General features: G+C 62.7%; 2 protein-coding genes across 4 annotated transcripts; one reads left to right on the top strand and one right to left on the bottom strand.

The window, feature by feature from the left end:
- The first annotated feature begins 523 nt into the window (after positions 1-523).
- Positions 524-7,958, top strand: TMEM161A (transmembrane protein 161A). 3 transcript variants are annotated; one of them, XM_055126462.1, is made up of 12 exons: positions 524-569; positions 3,049-3,152; positions 3,506-3,586; positions 3,775-3,872; positions 3,968-4,124; positions 4,309-4,457; positions 4,807-4,867; positions 4,959-5,102; positions 5,195-5,308; positions 5,430-5,604; positions 5,703-5,799; positions 6,096-7,958. In XM_055126462.1, exons 1-12 carry the CDS (start codon positions 567-569, stop codon positions 6,347-6,349), a joined length of 1,437 nt encoding a protein of 478 aa, XP_054982437.1. In that variant the 5' UTR covers positions 524-566; the 3' UTR covers positions 6,350-7,958. The 3 variants fall into 3 exon arrangements, with proteins under 3 accessions (XP_054982437.1, XP_054982438.1, XP_054982436.1); XM_055126463.1 differs by having other exon boundaries at positions 4,306-4,457; positions 5,430-5,592; XM_055126461.1 differs by having other exon boundaries at positions 4,306-4,457.
- SLC25A42 (solute carrier family 25 member 42) lies at positions 7,115-17,121 on the bottom strand. The gene is made up of 9 exons (XM_055126464.1): positions 17,075-17,121; positions 15,615-15,894; positions 11,819-11,887; positions 11,233-11,338; positions 10,594-10,619; positions 10,134-10,300; positions 9,275-9,391; positions 9,009-9,160; positions 7,115-8,685 (listed from the first exon to the last, which is right to left on the bottom strand). The coding sequence occupies exons 3-9, from the start codon at positions 11,855-11,857 to the stop codon at positions 8,378-8,380; spliced, it is 915 nt and encodes a 304-aa protein (XP_054982439.1). The 5' UTR covers positions 11,858-11,887; positions 15,615-15,894; positions 17,075-17,121; the 3' UTR covers positions 7,115-8,377.
- Between the last annotated feature and the right edge of the window lie 77 nt (positions 17,122-17,198).

The raw sequence follows: 17,198 nt of genomic DNA, 5'->3' as shown, positions 1-17,198 counted from the left end.
GGGTCTGAGTCCCATCACTGGAGTCTAGCCTTGAGTAGAACTTTTTTTTTTGGGGGGGGGGTCACACCCGGCAATGCTCAGGGGTTACTCCTGGCTCTGCACTCAGGAATCACTCCTGGCGGTGCTCGGGGGACCATATGGGATGCTGGGAATCGAACCCGGGTCGCCTCGTGCAAGCAAACGCCCTACCCACTGTGCTATTGCTCCAGCGTCAGAAGAACGTTTTTGAGAGTTGCACACTCAGTACTCTCCAGCAGGATGTAGAGCATGGACCAAGACAATCGCCACAGGCGTGGAAGGCAGGTGCATGTGAGGCTGCTGAGCCCTTAAGTGGCGGCCACACAGGGTCCCTGGCACAGTTAGTAGCCAACGTCTGTCAGGGCACGTCCCGCGACTCTGTACTACAACTTCCAGCATACAATGCAATAGAACGCCGTCCCTCGTGATTTTCTCAGGATGATGATTGGTCATCTCTGTTGCTCGTCAGACTAGAGTCTGGCTCTGATTGGTCAAGAGCCCGACAAATTGCCCCGCGCCTCAGGCCCGCGGGTCCGCGTCCTGGCTACATGGTGAGCGCGGGACCCCTGCATGTAGGGTCCTGCGGGACTTGGGTCCCTTTCGGGGTGGAGGTCCAGAGCAGTAAGACTCCTTTGTGGGCGCCGGGCGCGCTGAGCTCGCGGGGTTGTGCCGCCGGTCGCGTGCTGGTCTCTGGGGTCACAGTCTCCCGGCGGGACTCAGAGGGGTCAGGGGTCGTGGTTCCCTGGAGGGGGCTGGGGTCCCCGCATGAGAGATCGGGGTCCCTGCAGGTACCGCTCTGGCGACGGGATTCTTCGCCATGCCGCCGGCGTCCTTCGGGGGTCCCCGCGGAATCCGGGTGTACGGGAGGGGTCCGAATCACAAAACTGATCCCCGCACGTGCCCCCCCCCCCCCCGTACTCACCAGCCCCTCATGGAGCCCAACCACGGAGTTTATTCTCCGAACTTAGCCGGGGTCCGGCTGGTGCCAGGCGCGAGACCCCCAGTCTGCGGTGTGTATTGTGGGAGGAGGCCTGGCAACGGGAAACCGTCAGGAAGGGGGTTGGGGTTGGGGTTGAGTCTGCAGGAGCCGCATTGGTGCAGGGGTGGGAGAGATAGCACAGCAAGAGCGGGGAGGGCCCTAGTAACACTAGGGTTACTAGGGTTCCATCCCTGGCCCCCCCATGGTCCCCCGAGCCTGGCCAGAAATGAGCCCTGCATGCAGAGCCAGGAGTAATCCCTGAGCACCACAGGTGTGACTTCTATCCCCCCAAAAGTGTGTGTACCCAGCAGGGCTGGCAGATCGTGGGGGAGAACGGTGTTGGGGTGGGGTCAGATTTACTGATGCTAGTTAGTTAGACTCCAGCTGCTGGAAGACTCTGGAAAGGTCTGTAGGGTGGCGACCCCAAGATTGGGAGTTCTGTAGTGTGCAGCCTGAAATACAGCTCACATACCGAGGCATGGTGGGAGAATGAACCCTCCCTCTCCCTGATTCTGACTGCTCAGACCCCACGGTCAGCCAGGCTCCCGGGAAGAGACTGGGTGATGGGGTAAAGCGCAGTTGTTTGTGGGGGTGCCTGAGATCCATGTGGCTGGCTGCAGTGGGGGAGAGAGACTGCCGAGCTGCCTGATACTGAAGGGGGTGCAGCAATGTCTGTGGAGATGGTGGCCAGGCTGGCGTTTGGGGGCTTCGGAGAAGAATCTGCAGATAACGGCCAGAGCAATAGTACAGCGGGTAGGGCGGCGTTTGCCATGCGCATAGCTGACCGGGTTTCAATTCCCAGCATCCCATATGGTTCCCCAAACACCGTCAGGGGTAATTCCTGAGTGCAGAGCCAGGAGTAACCCCTGTGCATCGCCAGGTGTGACCCAAAAAGCAAAAAAAAAAAAAAAAAAAAAAGGAGAGAAAAGAATCTGCAGGCAGAATGGGGAGCCCAGGCTGGAGGTGTTGCTGTGCTGGGGGCAGCTGTGCCCCTGGTTAGAGGGTGACAGTCTGGGGACCAGGAGAGTCCATGAGGGCAGAGAAGGCAGGGCACTTCTAGCTGCACTGGGGGGCACTCTGGGGGTGGGCACCCCAAGCTCATTACTGCAAAGAATCTTTCTGATCTTCATTCGCAAGTGCCCAACTGACCCAGCTGTCCCCGTGGGGTGCTTCGTGTGTGAGCGCCCAGCCCAGATGTCACTCCTAATTCCGAGTGACAGGACCAACCGGGATTCCTGGGCTCTTCCCAGGAATGCCAGGCTGCTTCCATAGCCCTTGTCTGTTGAAGCGGGCAAACAGCCCCCACCCCCAGCATCTGATTGTCCCCAATGACATGATCCCTGGGAGTCAAACCCCGGAACTGAGTCCAGGCGGGAAACCCCTGAGGTTTGTCTTCAGCTGCCCAAAGACAGTTCTTCCTAGACACTTACATGTAAAATAGGGCCAGGGCGATAGGACAGTGGGGAGCATGCTTGCCTCTCTCACATCTGACCTGAGTTTGAACCCCAGCGCCCCATATGGTCCCTTGAGCACCTCCAGGAGTGATCCCTGAGCTCAGAGCCAGAAATAAGCCCTTAGCACCCCGCGTGTGTCCCCAGAACAACAAAGAAAAATGTACATGAAGACATGAGCCATGAGATTGGCTTTGAAGGGTTAGAATGTGGCGGTAAGGAGGCTCCTTGAGCCCAGAGTCTCTCCCTGGACCAGGAGTGGACAGAAATAGGGTGGTGGTGGTGGTATTTACTGTGGGAGGGGGCAGGGAGTGAGCCACTACCAGGTAATTTAAACCGGAAAGGTCCAGAGTGAGAGCCCAGGGTGAACTTGAAAATGGGAAAACACGGTTGGCGCAGAGTGGGGCCACCAAAATAGGACGCTCCTATTTGGGCAGAGTCTGGAAGCGGACGTGGGGCTCTGAGGGCTGGTCGGGCTTGTGCACACCCAGGTCCTTTCCCTGGCATGCACCTGTCTCTGAGAAGATATAAATAGCCCGGGGCGAGGGAGGGAGCTTGCGGCCCTCTGGCAGGCACTGCCCAACTTGTTCCCTCCCGTAGGCCGTGCTCGGCGTGCAGCTGGTGGTGACTCTGCTCACTGCCACCCTCATGCACCGGCTGGCCCCGCACTGCTCCTTCGCCCGCTGGCTGCTCTGCAATGGCAGGTGGGTCGCGCCCTCCGCGGTGGGAGGAGCTTATCCGCGCCCCACCCCGTGTGAGGGACTCCGTACGCCACGCCCCTTCCTGTACATCCCTGTGGCCATCCCTGGCGCTTTGTGGGACCTGATGCACAGATGCGCGTTCCCGTGAGGCCGTCCCTGGCTCAAACGCCCGCCCCTCCACCCTACTTTCTGCAGCCCAACTTCCCCAAAGTTCCCTCTCCCTGCGCGGTCCGAGCCCTTTCTGAGAGTCTGAGAATTCTCCCTAGGAGGCTGTGCGGGATCCCCGGGCAGCCCCCGTGCACCCCAGCAGGCAGCCTTTCCCGCCGGGTGCTCTGACTGCCTACTCGGTCTCCCAGCCTCTTCAGATATAAGCACCCGTCCGAGGAAGAGCTGCGGGCGCTGGCCGGGAAGCAGAGACCCAGGGGCCGGCGGGAGCGGTGAGTGACCCCAGCTTCAGGTGGACGGTCGCTGAGGAGAGCAGGGTCAGCCCAGACGGGGGCTGCCTGTCCAGCCAATGATTGTTGGAAGTTTGCTCTGTAGGGGGTGCAGAGGCCCCCCCCTCTCGTGCTTTCAGGGTAGGAAATGACTGCCCACTGCTATCCCCTCCCACCCCCGCCCCTGCCAGATGGGCCAATGGCGTCGGTGAGGAGAAGCCCCTGTCAGTGCCCCGAGATACTCCTTTCCAGCTGGATACCTGCCCGATCACGGCGGTGGACGCTCTGGGTAACCCGGGGAGACCCCTTCCTGGCTGGTGGGTGGCGCGGTGCGTGCTCAGGCCAGAGGCTCGTGGGGCTGAGCGTGCGTGCGTGGGGCCGCAGTGCTGCGCTTCTTCCTGGAGTACCAGTGGTTCGTGGACTTTGCTGTATACTCGACTGGCGTGTACCTGTTCACTGAGGCCTACTACTGCGCACGGGGCCCGGCCAGCGAGCCCAACATTGCCGTGCTCTGGTGTCTGCTCAGCGTCGCCTTCTCCCTGTATCCTTGGTGGTCAGGGCTGGGGTTGGGGGCTGGGGCCCTTGTCCCTCTGCAGAGCTGCCATGGTGGGCTCAGTGCCAGATGGCTGCCCCGCCACACACTATGCACATCTGGGAGCTGGTCGGTGGTGGGGGTGGGGTGCGGGGCTGTGTGTGCAGGCCTTGGCCTTAGCCCGGCCCAGCAGGGTGTTCCTGACTGTGACCCGGCTGTACTTCAGCGCCGAGGAGGGCGGTGAGCGCTCCGTGTGCCTCACCTTTGCCTTCGTGTTCCTGCTGCTGGCCATGCTGGTCCAGGTGGTGCCCGACACCACCCTGGAGCTGGGCCTGGAGCCAGGTAGGCCGGGGAGCTGCCCTTGTGCGCCCCCGGGACCATAGGGGGTGCCAGGATAGAACCTGAATCCGCCCGCCCCACACTCTCTGCTTCCCCCTGCGGGTCTCTGCTGGGGGGGTCTGTGAGTCTGTGACTCAGGGTTGGGGGTGTGGTGCGTGGGGCTCGTTTACTGCTGTCCCTCTATATTCCTGGTATAAATGGGAATTCCAGGCTCAGCGAACCACCCCCTAGCCTCAGTCCAGTGGAGGGCGGCCAGGAATCCTGGGCTGAGCCATGTTGCCCCAGGTTGCCTGGTGGGGTGGGTCCCCACTGGCCAGGGTGCTCTACACTGCCCCCTCCTGGTCCTTCTCAGGCATGGCCAGCATGACCAGGAACTTGGAGCCACTCCTGAAACCCCAGGGCTGGGACTGGGCGTGAGTCCGGGTTGCCTTGGGGGTAGGGGGTTTTTCATCCTGCAGACTGCCCAGCAGCGCTAGGCAACCCTGACCTCCCTCTCCTCCCCAGGCTGCCTCTGGCCAAGCTGGCCATCCGCGTGGGGCTGGCCATGCTGGGTTCCATGCTGGGCGCCTTCCTCACCTTCCCTGGGCTGCGGCTGGCCCAGACCCACCGGGACGCGCTGGTCAGGGCAGAGGACCAGCCGCTGCTGCAGTTACGTGGGCGTGTGGGGTGTGCGAGAGAGCACGGGGAGTGGGGGTGCAGGCTTGGGTGACCCCTCACTGCTCACCTCCGGTTCCCCCCAGGCTGCTCTTGCACCTGAGCTTCCTGTCCCCCCTGTTCATCCTGTGGCTCTGGACCAAACCCATCGCGCGGGACCTCCTGCAGCAGGCGCCCCTCAGCGGAGCCACCATCTCCCTGTGCGTATGGAGTGGGCGGTGGGCCCCAGGTTTTGGGTGGTGCAAGGGTGGAGCCTGGGGTGGGGGTGGGGGGAAGCTCTCAGGGAGGCGCGTCGCTAGTCCTCCTGTCCCCTGGGCACAGACTGTCAGACTCGGCCTTCGACTCGCTGCGCCTCTGGGTGCTGGTGACGCTGTGCCTGCTGCGGCTGATGGTGACCCGGCCGCACCTGCAAGCCTACCTCTGCCTGGCTAAGGCCCGCGTGGAGCAGCTGCGGCGGGAGGCTGGCCGCATTGAGGCCCGCGAGGTGCAGCGGCGGGTATGGGAGCGACACAGGGCGGCCACCGGGGCTGGGCGGAGCGGGGCGTGGTGCCCGCCCGAGGGTCCCCACTGCAGCCACCGCTACCTGCCCGGCAGGTGGTGCGTGTCTACTGCTATGTGACGGTGGTGAGTCTGCAGTACCTGACGCCGCTCATCCTCACTCTCAACTGCACGCTGCTGCTCAAGACACTGGGTGAGTTCGTGGAGGCACCAGAAGGCGGGGCCTGATATGGGGCGGGGCTGGTCAGGTGGGCGGGGCTAGTTTCATGGGCGGGCCTGATAGGGTGCAGAGAGGTGATAGGCCGTGAAGCAGGGATATTGGGTGGATGCAGGGGCCAAGTGGTGGGGCCTCGTAGACCAAAATGAGTCAGAGGTAGGAGATTAGGGCAAAGCTGAGGGTGCCAGAGACCAAGTGGTTGTATCCCTCGGGGATCGACTCTGGGTCCTGATGTGGACCGAGCTCTTCCTCCTTCCTTCCTCTCCTCGTAGGCGGCTACTCCTGGGGCCTGGGGCCCACCTTCTCGGCATTCCCAGTTTTTTCCTCAGCGGCCGATGAGCAGCTGGACCCCATGAGGGATGAGATCCAGCAGACAGCGGATCGCATCGCCGGGGCCCTGGGCGGGCTCTTCACGCCGCTCTTGCTGCGCGGTGTGCTGGCTTTCGTGGTCTGGTGGACAGCTGCCTGCCAGCTTCTCTGCAGCCTCTCTGGCCTGTACCTGCAGCAGCACCTGGCTAGCTGCTAGTGGACTCTGTCAGGGACCTCTTGGCGAGGTCGCATGTGCCTTGGTGTCCCCAGGGCAAGGGGGATGGAGTGCCTGAGCCACAGTTAGGGGCCCCAGAAAGGCCTGGACATGTTCCTCCGGGTTCAAGGCCTCCAGGGCACGCTTTTAGGGCTGCTGTGCCGATAGAGGTGAGGTTGTTCTTCTGATCAATAAAGGCGCAGCTGGTGCTTTTTACAAAAGGGACTGAGCCATTTCCAGAGTCGAGCCATGTTCTCTTCCGGGGCTGGAGGGCATCCCAGGATGCTGGTGGGACTCCTGTATGGACACTGCCACCCCCCACGCTGGTGGGATTCCTGTATGATACTGCCTCCTCCCCTCCCTCCCTGCAGTGTCAGCTACACCTCCCAATATATCCCTTAACCTTTACCAGCAATTTCCATTCTGGAAGTTGTACCACAAGCTTACTGGCACATGACCCAGCGAGGCACAAACAAGATTGTTTTAGAAAGGGCAGGGAACTCAAGTCTGTCTCAGAGTCCATTAAGTGATTTATGTTGGACTTCAGGTAAAGCTTGATCCAGGAAGCCCAGCCAGTGTTACCAAGACTCCTGCCTTTGGCCTCACCTCTGCTCCACCAAGCTTGTCTCTGGGGTTGGTTCCTGCAACAGTGCCCATCTAACTGCACAAATGTATCCAGAAACTTGTAAAGGAACTTTAACCTGGTTTGGAAGTCACAGTGAGGCAGGTGGGACTGGGGCCAGCCTTGAAAGGACATGAACATGAGAAGTCATTTTACTTTTTATTAAATATATTCTCTTGGCACAAATCTTTAAAATATATAAACATTATATATAAACAAAGTGTCTTCATGGCATCAAAATGTAACTCCAGACCAGGAGAGCAGCAGGTGGGGGAGAGGGGGCAGGTCAGGGCCTGCAAAGCATGGGGGAGGGCTACTTAGGGCCCCCAGCTGGCAGCTGCTGAGAGGCACATGGGGACAGCAGGATGGGACCCTCCAACCCAGTGTCCATTTGGTCTGACCACCTGGGGGGGCACCAGGACTCCTCTGCCATCTCTCGCCATGGCACTTGTGTGCCCATCCCATGGCTCCTGGTGGGCATGGCACTGGGCAAGGCTGGAGAGGGGCAGAAATGGGGTTCCCACAGATTAGACCCCACCTGCTGCCTGGGACTCCTGGGGCCTAGCGGGGCTGGCCAGTGGGGAAGGATGGGCAGAGGTTGGGGTGTGCGAGGATGGGGCTGGCCAGACCTGGGACCACGGGATGGCAGAGAGGTGATTCGGTACCACTGACTGGCCGACCAGGGGTAACAGGAGGGGAGGGCAACTTCTAAGTTCTTTGTGTGACTGGCTCCCGGCGGACACTCTAGATTACCCTGACTTCCAGGCTCCCTGCCCTGCCACAGACCCTGTTTCAGGGACTCCCAGTGTGGGAGGGTCTGAACCTCTGCAGGATGAGCCCCTTTCCACGGAAATAAAACCGGCCTGCAGGTCTGAAGGACCCTGGGGGCACATTCAGGGGCCTCCAGATCAGTCTCCCTCCAACAACAGAGGCCCAGCTGCGCACAGGGGGGCAGAAAGCAGGAGGGCTCTGTTGGGGGGGGGGGTTGTTCATCCTGGACAGCACTGTGGGGATATGGAGGTCCAGATGTGGAGGCAGGAGGTGACCTGGGGTCAGGATGAGTGGGACAGGGCACTGGGTGAAAAGTTGCTTGTGGGGCCACAGATGTGTAGGTGGGGGCCCATTTTCTCTGCCAAGTGGGGCTAGAGACCACTCTCAGGGCCAGGCCCCCAAAACCAGGTCCATGCACTGTCATGGCACCCCTTGCAACCTTTAGACCATTACTTCCTCTGGGAGGACGAGTGCATGGGGAACCTGAGCCCCCAGTTCCAACATTGCACTTTGGGGTCTGGCTGTCCCCTGGAGACTTGGGGGGGGTTAGTCTAGGTTCCCCTGTTGAGAGGCTGCCAGGGGCAGAAGCAGGAGCGCCTAGCCCAGAGGTGGCTCTGCAAAAACTGGGGGGCAGGACCCTAGCTCTGCAGATGCCGCAGCAGAATCTGCATGAGGTCGAAGGTGGTGAAGCTGATGCCCACGGCGATGGGGCCCTTGAGCCAGTTCATGCTGAGGCCCTTGTACAGGCCACGCACTGCTCCCTCCTCCCGCACGATGCTGAGCAGCGTTCGCGCGATGGACATGCGCGGGTGTCCCGTCACACCGGCTGTCTGCATGCGCCGTCGCACCACATCCAGCGGGTACGAGGCCGACTGGCCGATGATACCCGCGCATGCGCCGAAGATCATGCGCTCAAACGGGTAGGGCTGCCGGTGGCCGCTGTACTCTGCAGGGCGGCGGGGACCGGCCATGAGGGGACCAGCAGTGCACCCTGCACCCCGCCACCCACATTCCAGTCCCAAGACGTGCCCCACACTACACAGCCCACCCCACTCCCAAAATGCCCACATACTCCAAGTGCACCTTACCCATAGGACCCAGGCACCCTGCCCGCATCCCCGCACATCCTGTGGCAAGGAAGGACAGATTGCGCCCCGGCACAATTCTGCTTTCCTCCAACTTGTGGCTCCAAGTTGCGGGGACATGACACACGCCCAGGGTGGCGGTGGCCTGGGCGCGGGGTCTACAAGTTCCACCAGGCACCCTCACCTCGGTGCAGATTCTTGAGGGTTTCATAGGTGAAGAAGCTCAGGCCGGCGTAGGGGATAACGCCCAGCACGGTGGGCGTGAAGCCGTGGTAGAGCGTCCGCAGCCCCTCTTCTCGCGAGATGCGGATGAATACGTGGAAGATGTTGCTGTACCTGTGGCAGATAGGGGCTCCTTGAAGGGCTGCCGCTGCCCTCCCTCTTGCCGGCAGACCCCCAAGGGTCAAGCAGGACCACCGCCCTGGCGCCCCAGCCCCCTGCAGGACTCACATCTCCTTGGGGGTGACGGCCATCCGTGCTCTGACCAGGTCCAGGGGGTAGGTCAGTGAGGTGGCCGTAGTCCCAGCCAGGGCGCCAGCCAGGAGACGCGGCCATGGGGGCAGGGCTCTGGGGATGGGGAGAGGTGAGACCCCTGCTTCTAGGAGGGAGGAGGGAGGCTGGGCGGGATGCGGATGCGGGGCGTGCCTCAGCAGAGGCTGTGGGCCCCGGCAGCTAGGACGGGGCTTTCCACACTGATGAGTTTCTGGATTCCCCGCCTGGTGTGAATTCTTGAGAGAGGTGTGCCTGCCCAGTGAACTCTGGCTTGATGGGAGTCAGGGAGGCAGGTTAGGGGTGGGCAGTGAGTGGGAGCAGAGGAGGGCCTGGGGACGGGGTCTGGAGGCTGAGCTGTCCTGGGAGAGGAGTTGAGCTGGATGGAGGCCAGGTGCTGAGTGGGTCTGGGGTGGGGCTTCCCAGGGTCCAGACCCAGGAGGATCCATGGGCGGGGCTTTGCTGCGGAGGGCGGGTTGTCCCCAGGGTCCAGAGTCTGAGAGCCAAGGACTTTTCGGCGGGGCGGGGCGTTCCCAGTCCCGGGGCGGGGCGTTCCCAATTCCGGGGCGGGGTTTGCCGCGGGGTGGGGCTTTGCGGCGGGGGCTTTCCCAGGGTCCGGGGCGGGGCTTTGCGGCGGGGCGGGGCTGGATGTTCCCAGGATCCCGGACGGGGCTTCGCGGGGGGTGGGGGTTGGGCGTTCCCAGGGTCTGGGGAGGGACTGGGCGTTCCCAGGGTCGGGGCAGGGCTTTAAGGCGGGGCGGGCGGGCGGGGCTGGCGGAGGGGAGGGGCGTTCCCAGGGAGGACCGGGGGCGGGGCTCACTCTCCACGGAAGCCGTAGTAGCTGCCCAGGATGCGCTTGTACTCCTCGTGCGCGCTGAACTGGATAGCGGCGTAGGGCACCACGCGCACCATGGTGGCGGAATTCCCGCGCCACAGGCTGAGGAAGCCCTCATTGAGGTAGGTGAGGTACAGAAGCCGGAGAGCTTCCTGTGGGGGCAAGGGCAAGGCCGCCTGGAGGGGTGCTACGGACCCACAGGGCCTTCCCTGCGGGCGCCCACCCTGCCCTGCCTCCGCATTCCAGGGGCGGAGGGAGCCCCGCCCAGTCTCCAACCAGGCAAACAGGTAAAGGACAGCTAGTGCTTATTCCAGGAACTGGGGCTCAGGTCCACTGGGCGGGGGGGCGTGCCCTGGCAGAGCCGCGGTGCAGGAACAAGGGGACCCCGGCCTAGAAGACCATCTGGAAAGGCCCGTCCCGCGCCCCCTTGCAGAAGAATTCTTACCCTGGCAGAAAATCTTTTTGAAGACACTGCAAAACAAACACAGCCGGAGTCAGGGGAGGCACCGCATTCCGAGTGAGGGCATCTCTGAGTGTGGGGCTGAGAATACCTGGCGCCCTGAGGGGACCACTCAGCAATCCCTCCAGTCAGGACCCCAGCTCACCCCAGCTCATCCGAGATTCAGCAAGGGGCTGCACTCCCATAGACCAGGCATGTCTGCGCCCCTCCCGTGTCCCTGACTTACTCCCACGTGCAGGTCAGGGGTCCCAGAGTCCCTTGAGGACACCCCTCTGTTGATTTCCCAGGATGCTGTGAGGCCTGCATGGGGCTCTCCAGGGAAACTGAGGCAGAGAGGTGAGGGGCCTGTTCAGGGTGAGGGGAGGCCTGCTTCCTCTGCAGTCTTGGGCCCCAGACAGCTGGGGTAAAGGTGCAGAGAAAGGCAGGAGCAGATGGTTCCCGTATCGTGAGAGCAAATGGGGGGCCCACAGCCAGCCAGGAGCATCCTCTCAAGCTTGGGAGGCTGCCGGCGGGCAGGGGCCCTCAGAAGGAACCCAGCCTGGGGTCACCTGGTCTGAGTGTCTGAGCTCAAAGCCGCTCGGGGCGCAGTGGGTGTGAGAGTGGAGGGTCAGCAGGGGGAGGTACCTTGGAAGATGATTTTGGTTCGGTCCAGGGGGGCTACTGCGGTCTTGGCCAGAGCCCCGGCCAGTGCGCCAGACAGCAGGGAGCTGAGGACCTGCCGATGGTCCCTCTGGAAGGAAATGGGGGGCAGGAGGCTGCAACCTCAGAGATCCTGGGGACAGTGTCCCTGGTTCTGGCTGCTAGCCGGGACCAGTCATCCAGCCCGGCTGCCACCCGGCATGGAATTCAAGGAAAGGTTGGGGTGGCATGGAAGATGAGCAGGCCTTTGACCCCAAACTGGGGAACCTAAGTGGTCCCCACTCAGTGGTCCTCAGTGCCTGAGTGGTCTCAAGAAGCGGCTCAGTGTGGGACCCAGGAGCTGTGGGGTTGATGGCGATGGATGGGGTTGGGGTAGGGACCACAGTGCCCCCAGTGCCCCACACCACTGGGCTCAGAAATCTGGGGGTCCTTGACAGCCTGCTGGGGGCCAGGTGTAGGATTCAGGCTGCAGCAGGTGGGGTGGGGTGGGGTAGGGAGGTGAGGGCGGGGAACTGGATCCTCTCCACGGCTCCCCCGTGAGTGAGTGGATCCGGCTGAACCCCATACTTGCCTGTGTAGCTGCGCCCGCATCCTCCGCTCCACTACCCATCCCAGGTGCGGGACGGTGCGGGGCTCCGTCCTAGGGGAGAGGGCAGTGAGCAGAAGGCCCTTGGCCAGCACCACTGTCAGCGGGCCTGTGACTCAGCTGTAGGGCTCCTACACAGGGCCTGGACGCTTGTGAGGTTGCGGCAGTGGCGGGTTTAATCATTGACCAGCGGCCTCCGAGCCGCAGCACCACTGCTCCTCCCCACTTCCCAGCCTGGAGGCAGATGGGCTCAGAGAGGGAAAGCAGCCCCGGGAGGTCACACAGCAGAAGCTGTGCTCATCGCCCACAGGCCATATGTCTGCCCCAGCCTTTGCCCAGGAAGAGCTTCTAGGAAAGGAATCCCTTTCTGAGGGTCGTCCCCTGAGAAGCCACAGTCCCCCTCCAGCCCAGCACACACGGTGATGATGGGAGGCAGGAAGAGAAATAACAAGGGCTGGGTGATGAGGTGTCACCCCACCCTCCTCAAGCTTTGGGACGAACCCAGAGGGCTTAAGCTCCCGCTTTAGGGGTCCATCCCGGCACTGTAGGGCCGCCTTGTCCCTCAGGATGACTAAGAAGAGCTTCCTAACCCCCCAGCATCACTGAATGGGACCTTGAAACCATTGAGAAAGGGGGAGCCACAAATGAGGGAACAATCTGCACAGGTGCTCACCAGAGAGGGCGGTCAGAACGCCCTGGGTAAGGGCTGCAGGGGTGAGGGCAGTGCATTGCCTTCCCACTTCCAGCCCCATTCTCACTGACTGCTCATGGTCGCACTAGGCAGGAGCCTCTGGGACCGTTGTGGGGGAGATTCTGCACCCCGGCCTCAGAGCCGGCCCTGTTTGCCTTCCTAGACCCTCTGTCCTGTGCCTAGCCCCCACCATGGGTGGTTGAGGGCCCCCTTCACCCAGGATTTGGCCAGGGGGCAGCATCTCCGATGGGTGGAGATCCAGAGCCCAGCACTGAGGGGTCACCCCATAGGGCACAGGTGGGCAACACTGTCCCCATGCAGTGTCTGCGTTGGCGGGAGTGGGGTGGGGTGGGTGGAGGTTCCTGTAATCAGTGGGTACGCGGGAGCGGGCCGGCTGTCAGTCCAATGGTATAGGCTGTTTCCTCCGCTCATGGGAATTCAGTCTGCACCCCCGGGGCAGCTAGTCCGCTAACCTGCCGGGTGATCTGGGCGCCGGGCCATGTGGGCTCGGCCTTGGGCAGCAGTCTGCAGGGTCAGACCCGCCTCTGTCTGCCAGCGCCCTGTTGCTGCAGAGGTGCCGGAGAGTGGGTGCACACATCCCCCAAAGGCCTGTGCCCTCATTGACCAGCCTGGCAGGTGCGTGTTCCCTGGTGCAGGAACAGCTGTCCTGAAAAGAGAAACTCAGGGACCCAGGCTGAGTGCAGGGCGACTGGGACGCATGCCCAGAGCTTCTGGAGGGGAGTCCAAGGTCAGAGGGGTCAGCAGACAGCGCCCACGGCCTGCCCATAGACGGACTCTGGGCCCCTGTCCTCAAGATGGGGTCCCCTTCATTCATGGGGCCGCCTCCTGACTCCATCCCACTGGGGGACAAGTTTCAGGCACCAGCCCCCAGCCCTCTCCCCACAGGCCTGTTCAGCAGCAGGAAGCCAGGCATGGGATCACGCAGGGGTTCGTGCTCCCGGGAAAGGAACCTGAGGGGCACATTTTAAAAGAGCAGTGGCGGAAGAGATAGCACAAGGGAAGGCCCGCTTAGACTCCAGAGCCTTCCTTGACAGGAGCACTGCAGGGGTCCACCGACCCCCCCCCCCCATAAGACCTGTCATGGGGCCAGAGAGACAGTACAGGGTTTGTGTGTTTTTATCTTTCACACCTGGCAGTGCTAAGGGGTTACTCCTGGCTCTGCACTTAAGAATTACTCTTGGTGGTGGTTGCGAGGCCATATGGGATGCTGAGGCTGGAACCCAGGCCGGCTGGGTGCACAGCAAGCGCCCTACCCGCTGTACTATTGCTTTGGCCCCAGTACAGGAGTTAAGGCACTTCACTTGCACTCGGCCCATCTGGATTCCATTCTCAGCACCCCGTACGTAGGGTCTCTTGGGCTCCGCCAAGAGTGATCCCTGAGCACTGCCAGTTGTAGTTCCCGAACCAGAACCCTCCCCAAATAAAAAATACACAGTTATGTTCATGTCAGTCTCCCCAAGATCTGAGCTACAGAGGATTCCCCAACTCCATAGCTGCAGCCGCCATGCGGGCTGGCCCTCTGCATCCACCTGCCATCCCATCTTTTGCTGGATCTAAATGAAAAACAAAACAAATGGCTCGGGAGGGGGCGGCACACCACCAACCTCTGGAGCAGGAGGCGGGGTTTGGGGTGTGGGTGCCGCCCACTGTCACAAATCCAGCCCCTCCCCCGCCCCGCCCCCCAGGGGGGTGTTTCCTGGACTGAACTTGCTCGGGCTGACACACGGGAAAGAAGCAAAGTCTAAGGTTTAGTCACGACACAGCCACAGGGGAGGGAGCCGGGAGTGGCCGCCTGCTCCCTCCGGAGGGGACAGTGTGCCCCATTCTGAACACGCTGCTGCCTTCCTGGGATGGTGACAGGGTCCTGCTAAATGTCACCTCCTGGGGAGGGCGTGGCGCCAGGGGGTTGAGGCGGGGAGACCACCTCCAAGGAGGAGAAAACGGTCCAGTCACAGAAGCCAGGGCTGGAGAAACCGTGCGGGGGCCGTGCGGGTTTGCAGCATTTGGTGTCCGCCGCACGCACGTGGCTTCCGCCGTGCGCGTGCACGCAGCGCGGACCGCATCGAGCACTGGCTGCCCGGGCGGAGCTGGAGGCGGCAGGAGCCTCTGGAACGTTCCCGCCTAGGCTGGGTAGCGGGACTGACGCGCCGCTGCAGGAAAGGCGCCCGCGGAGCTGCTCGCAGCGACCCCGAAGGCCACGGAGCGCACGCCAGAGAACTTGAGAAGCGCCCAGAAGCCGCGCACCAGCCGCGGGAGCCTGGGGTCAGCAGGGGCGCGCCGGTCTGCCAGAGCCTCGGCACCACCGCTCGTCCCTTCCAGCCTTGCCTCTTGGGGGCCACTCTTGACTCTGCAAGCCCCCCACCCCTGACCCCAGCACAGACCAAGACTGGGCGAGGGTCTGAACTTCCCCTAGGTCTGAGCCTTTTGGATTCAGAAACGAAAGGGGGCTCTTAGCGTGCAGCGATCCTGAGATGGGGGCGCTGGCAGGACGGGAATAAATGCAGGTACACAGGAAGAAGGTGCGGTAGGCTGTGACCCCAGTCGTCCAAGGACAGGGACCAGTGAGAGGGCAGGAGCAGGGGTCGGGGTGATACGGGGGTGTCTAGAATAACGAGGGGTGCCCAGGAGTGGGGTGTGCATGAATAAGGGCCATGTCAAGGGCTGTGGGTGGGTGTCAGGCGTGATGTGCACGGGGGGAGGGGGACCGGTGTCGTGTACTGTGCGGGTTTGTATGGGCAGGCGACGGCTCTGCTCATAAGGGGTGTGCATGGAAGTGGTCCGGGTGACGTCGGGGGGTGGGGTGGGGGCATCTCTAGAAGTGCTGCGGCGACGGGCAGGTGCCATCAGCTCGCGGGGCAAGTCCGGGTGTGCAGCCGAGGCGAGGACCTCGGATCCGGCCTGGGGGGGGGTCCCCTGACGCGTGAGGTGGGGCTTTGCTCTCTCTCGGCCCCTGCGAGGCCGCTGTCATGCCCGTCTCTCCCACCTCCCTCCGAGGATCTTGACCGGCCCGCAACTCCGGCGTCCTGTGACTCCCGGCTCCCTAGCGTCCCGTGACCCCCGACCTCTCACCGGCCAGGACGCGCCGCCGCCGCCGCTGCCTCTGCCGCCGCCGCCGCCGCCGCCGCCGCCGCCACCACCACCAGGCCCCGCCTCGCGCACCCCCAGCTCGCTCGGCGGGAGGGGCCTCGCCGCGGTGCGATTCGTTGCGCTCCGGCCATTTATTGCGGGAGCCGCCAGGGATTTGCCTGCTGGAAGCTGACAGGCATCTTTTACAGCCAATCGCCGAGGACATGGGCGGGGCTCGGGAGAAGCGCTAGATGCCGGGGTCGGACTTGCCGGGTGTGAGGCGCTGGGAGGGGAGAACCGGGAGGGAGGCGGAGATTGGAGCCTTGAAGGAAGAGGGGCAGCCCCATTGACCAATCGCTGAGGAGCAAGGGTGGGGCTTCAAGAAACTGGCGCGGCAGGCGCGTGGAGGGGGAGCGGAGGGCGTAGCCCGGAGGGCGGCGGAGATTGGCCGCGAAGCCGAAGACGAGCAGGCGCTGCGGCCACTTGCAGGGTCGAGGGCGGTGCGAGCGCAGAGTGCAAGGTGCTGTCTGGCTACCGCCTGTGGCCTGGGATGCCCCACGATGCCCCACCGCCCTGCGAACCTGATACCAAGCGTCCGGCCCTCTGGCCACCCGTTTCGAACGAAGCGAGGAGGGTGTGTGGGCGGGCAGACTGCCTGGGCGGTCATTCGGGCTGCCCCCTGCTTCTACAAGTTAGACCCATACTACTCCAAGTTTGCCCTCTGCTCCTGGGGACCCAGTGACGTTGCCCCTCCCCGCGGAGCCTTTCGCAAGTGAACTGCATCCTAATCACAGTTCTACCAGGTCACGGAGGTCCGTTCAACAGAAACCAGAGCACAGAGAGGCAAGGCTCCTTGCCTAATATCACACAGCACCTCAAAAATCCAGTGGGGGTGTGATTTAAAGGAGCTGCTCTCTGGAAGGCGAGTAAAGCAGAGTCAGAGAACAGCCACGGGGGACCCGAGTAACCGGAGTCCCAGTCCATGTCCCATGCCCCATTGCTCCCACACCATTTAGGGCAAGGAGCTGGTATGCCTGCCTTTCCCTACTCCCCACCCCCGCTCAGGTCAGGGTCCCGCCACCTTCTCCGGAGTCCACATCCCAGCCCTGTCCACATCTGTCGGTCTGTTCCCAGCCTGGGTCAGTGCCAGCTTTCTCCCACTCCCTTCTGACTCACTCCCTCAGTCTCCAGCAGGGCGCGGACCAGGGCACCTGATTCCAGAACCAACCAGCTCTCAAATTCAAAACCAGGCCGAGGAGGCTCAGATTTCGGGCTCCACACATCTCCCTGCTCAGTCCGAGGGATCCTGTTGGGCTGCTGCCAAGCCTGCTGGATCTCCTGCCATCTCAGCCTGGGCTAGTGTTGGGATTCAGGTGTGTCCCTGTGCGAACTGCCTGCGTCCCTCCAGCTCTATGCCGGGGTGGTGGGTGCACTCGGGGAGTGAGTGCAGGTGACACACTTACAGCCCTGTTGGTCCGCGGCAGGCACCCTCCGGCTCAACCACTGCAGGCCTCTGGTCCCCTCTGCAAACAGGGCTTCATGGAATGTGGCTCCAGACCAGCTGTGGGTGTGGCCAAGCCACCGAGA

The sequence above is a fragment of the Sorex araneus genome, chromosome 2 (genome assembly GCF_027595985.1).
Source record: "Sorex araneus isolate mSorAra2 chromosome 2, mSorAra2.pri, whole genome shotgun sequence".
NCBI lineage: Eukaryota > Metazoa > Chordata > Mammalia > Eulipotyphla > Soricidae > Sorex > Sorex araneus.
This window is presented reverse-complemented; position numbering and strand designations above follow the sequence as displayed.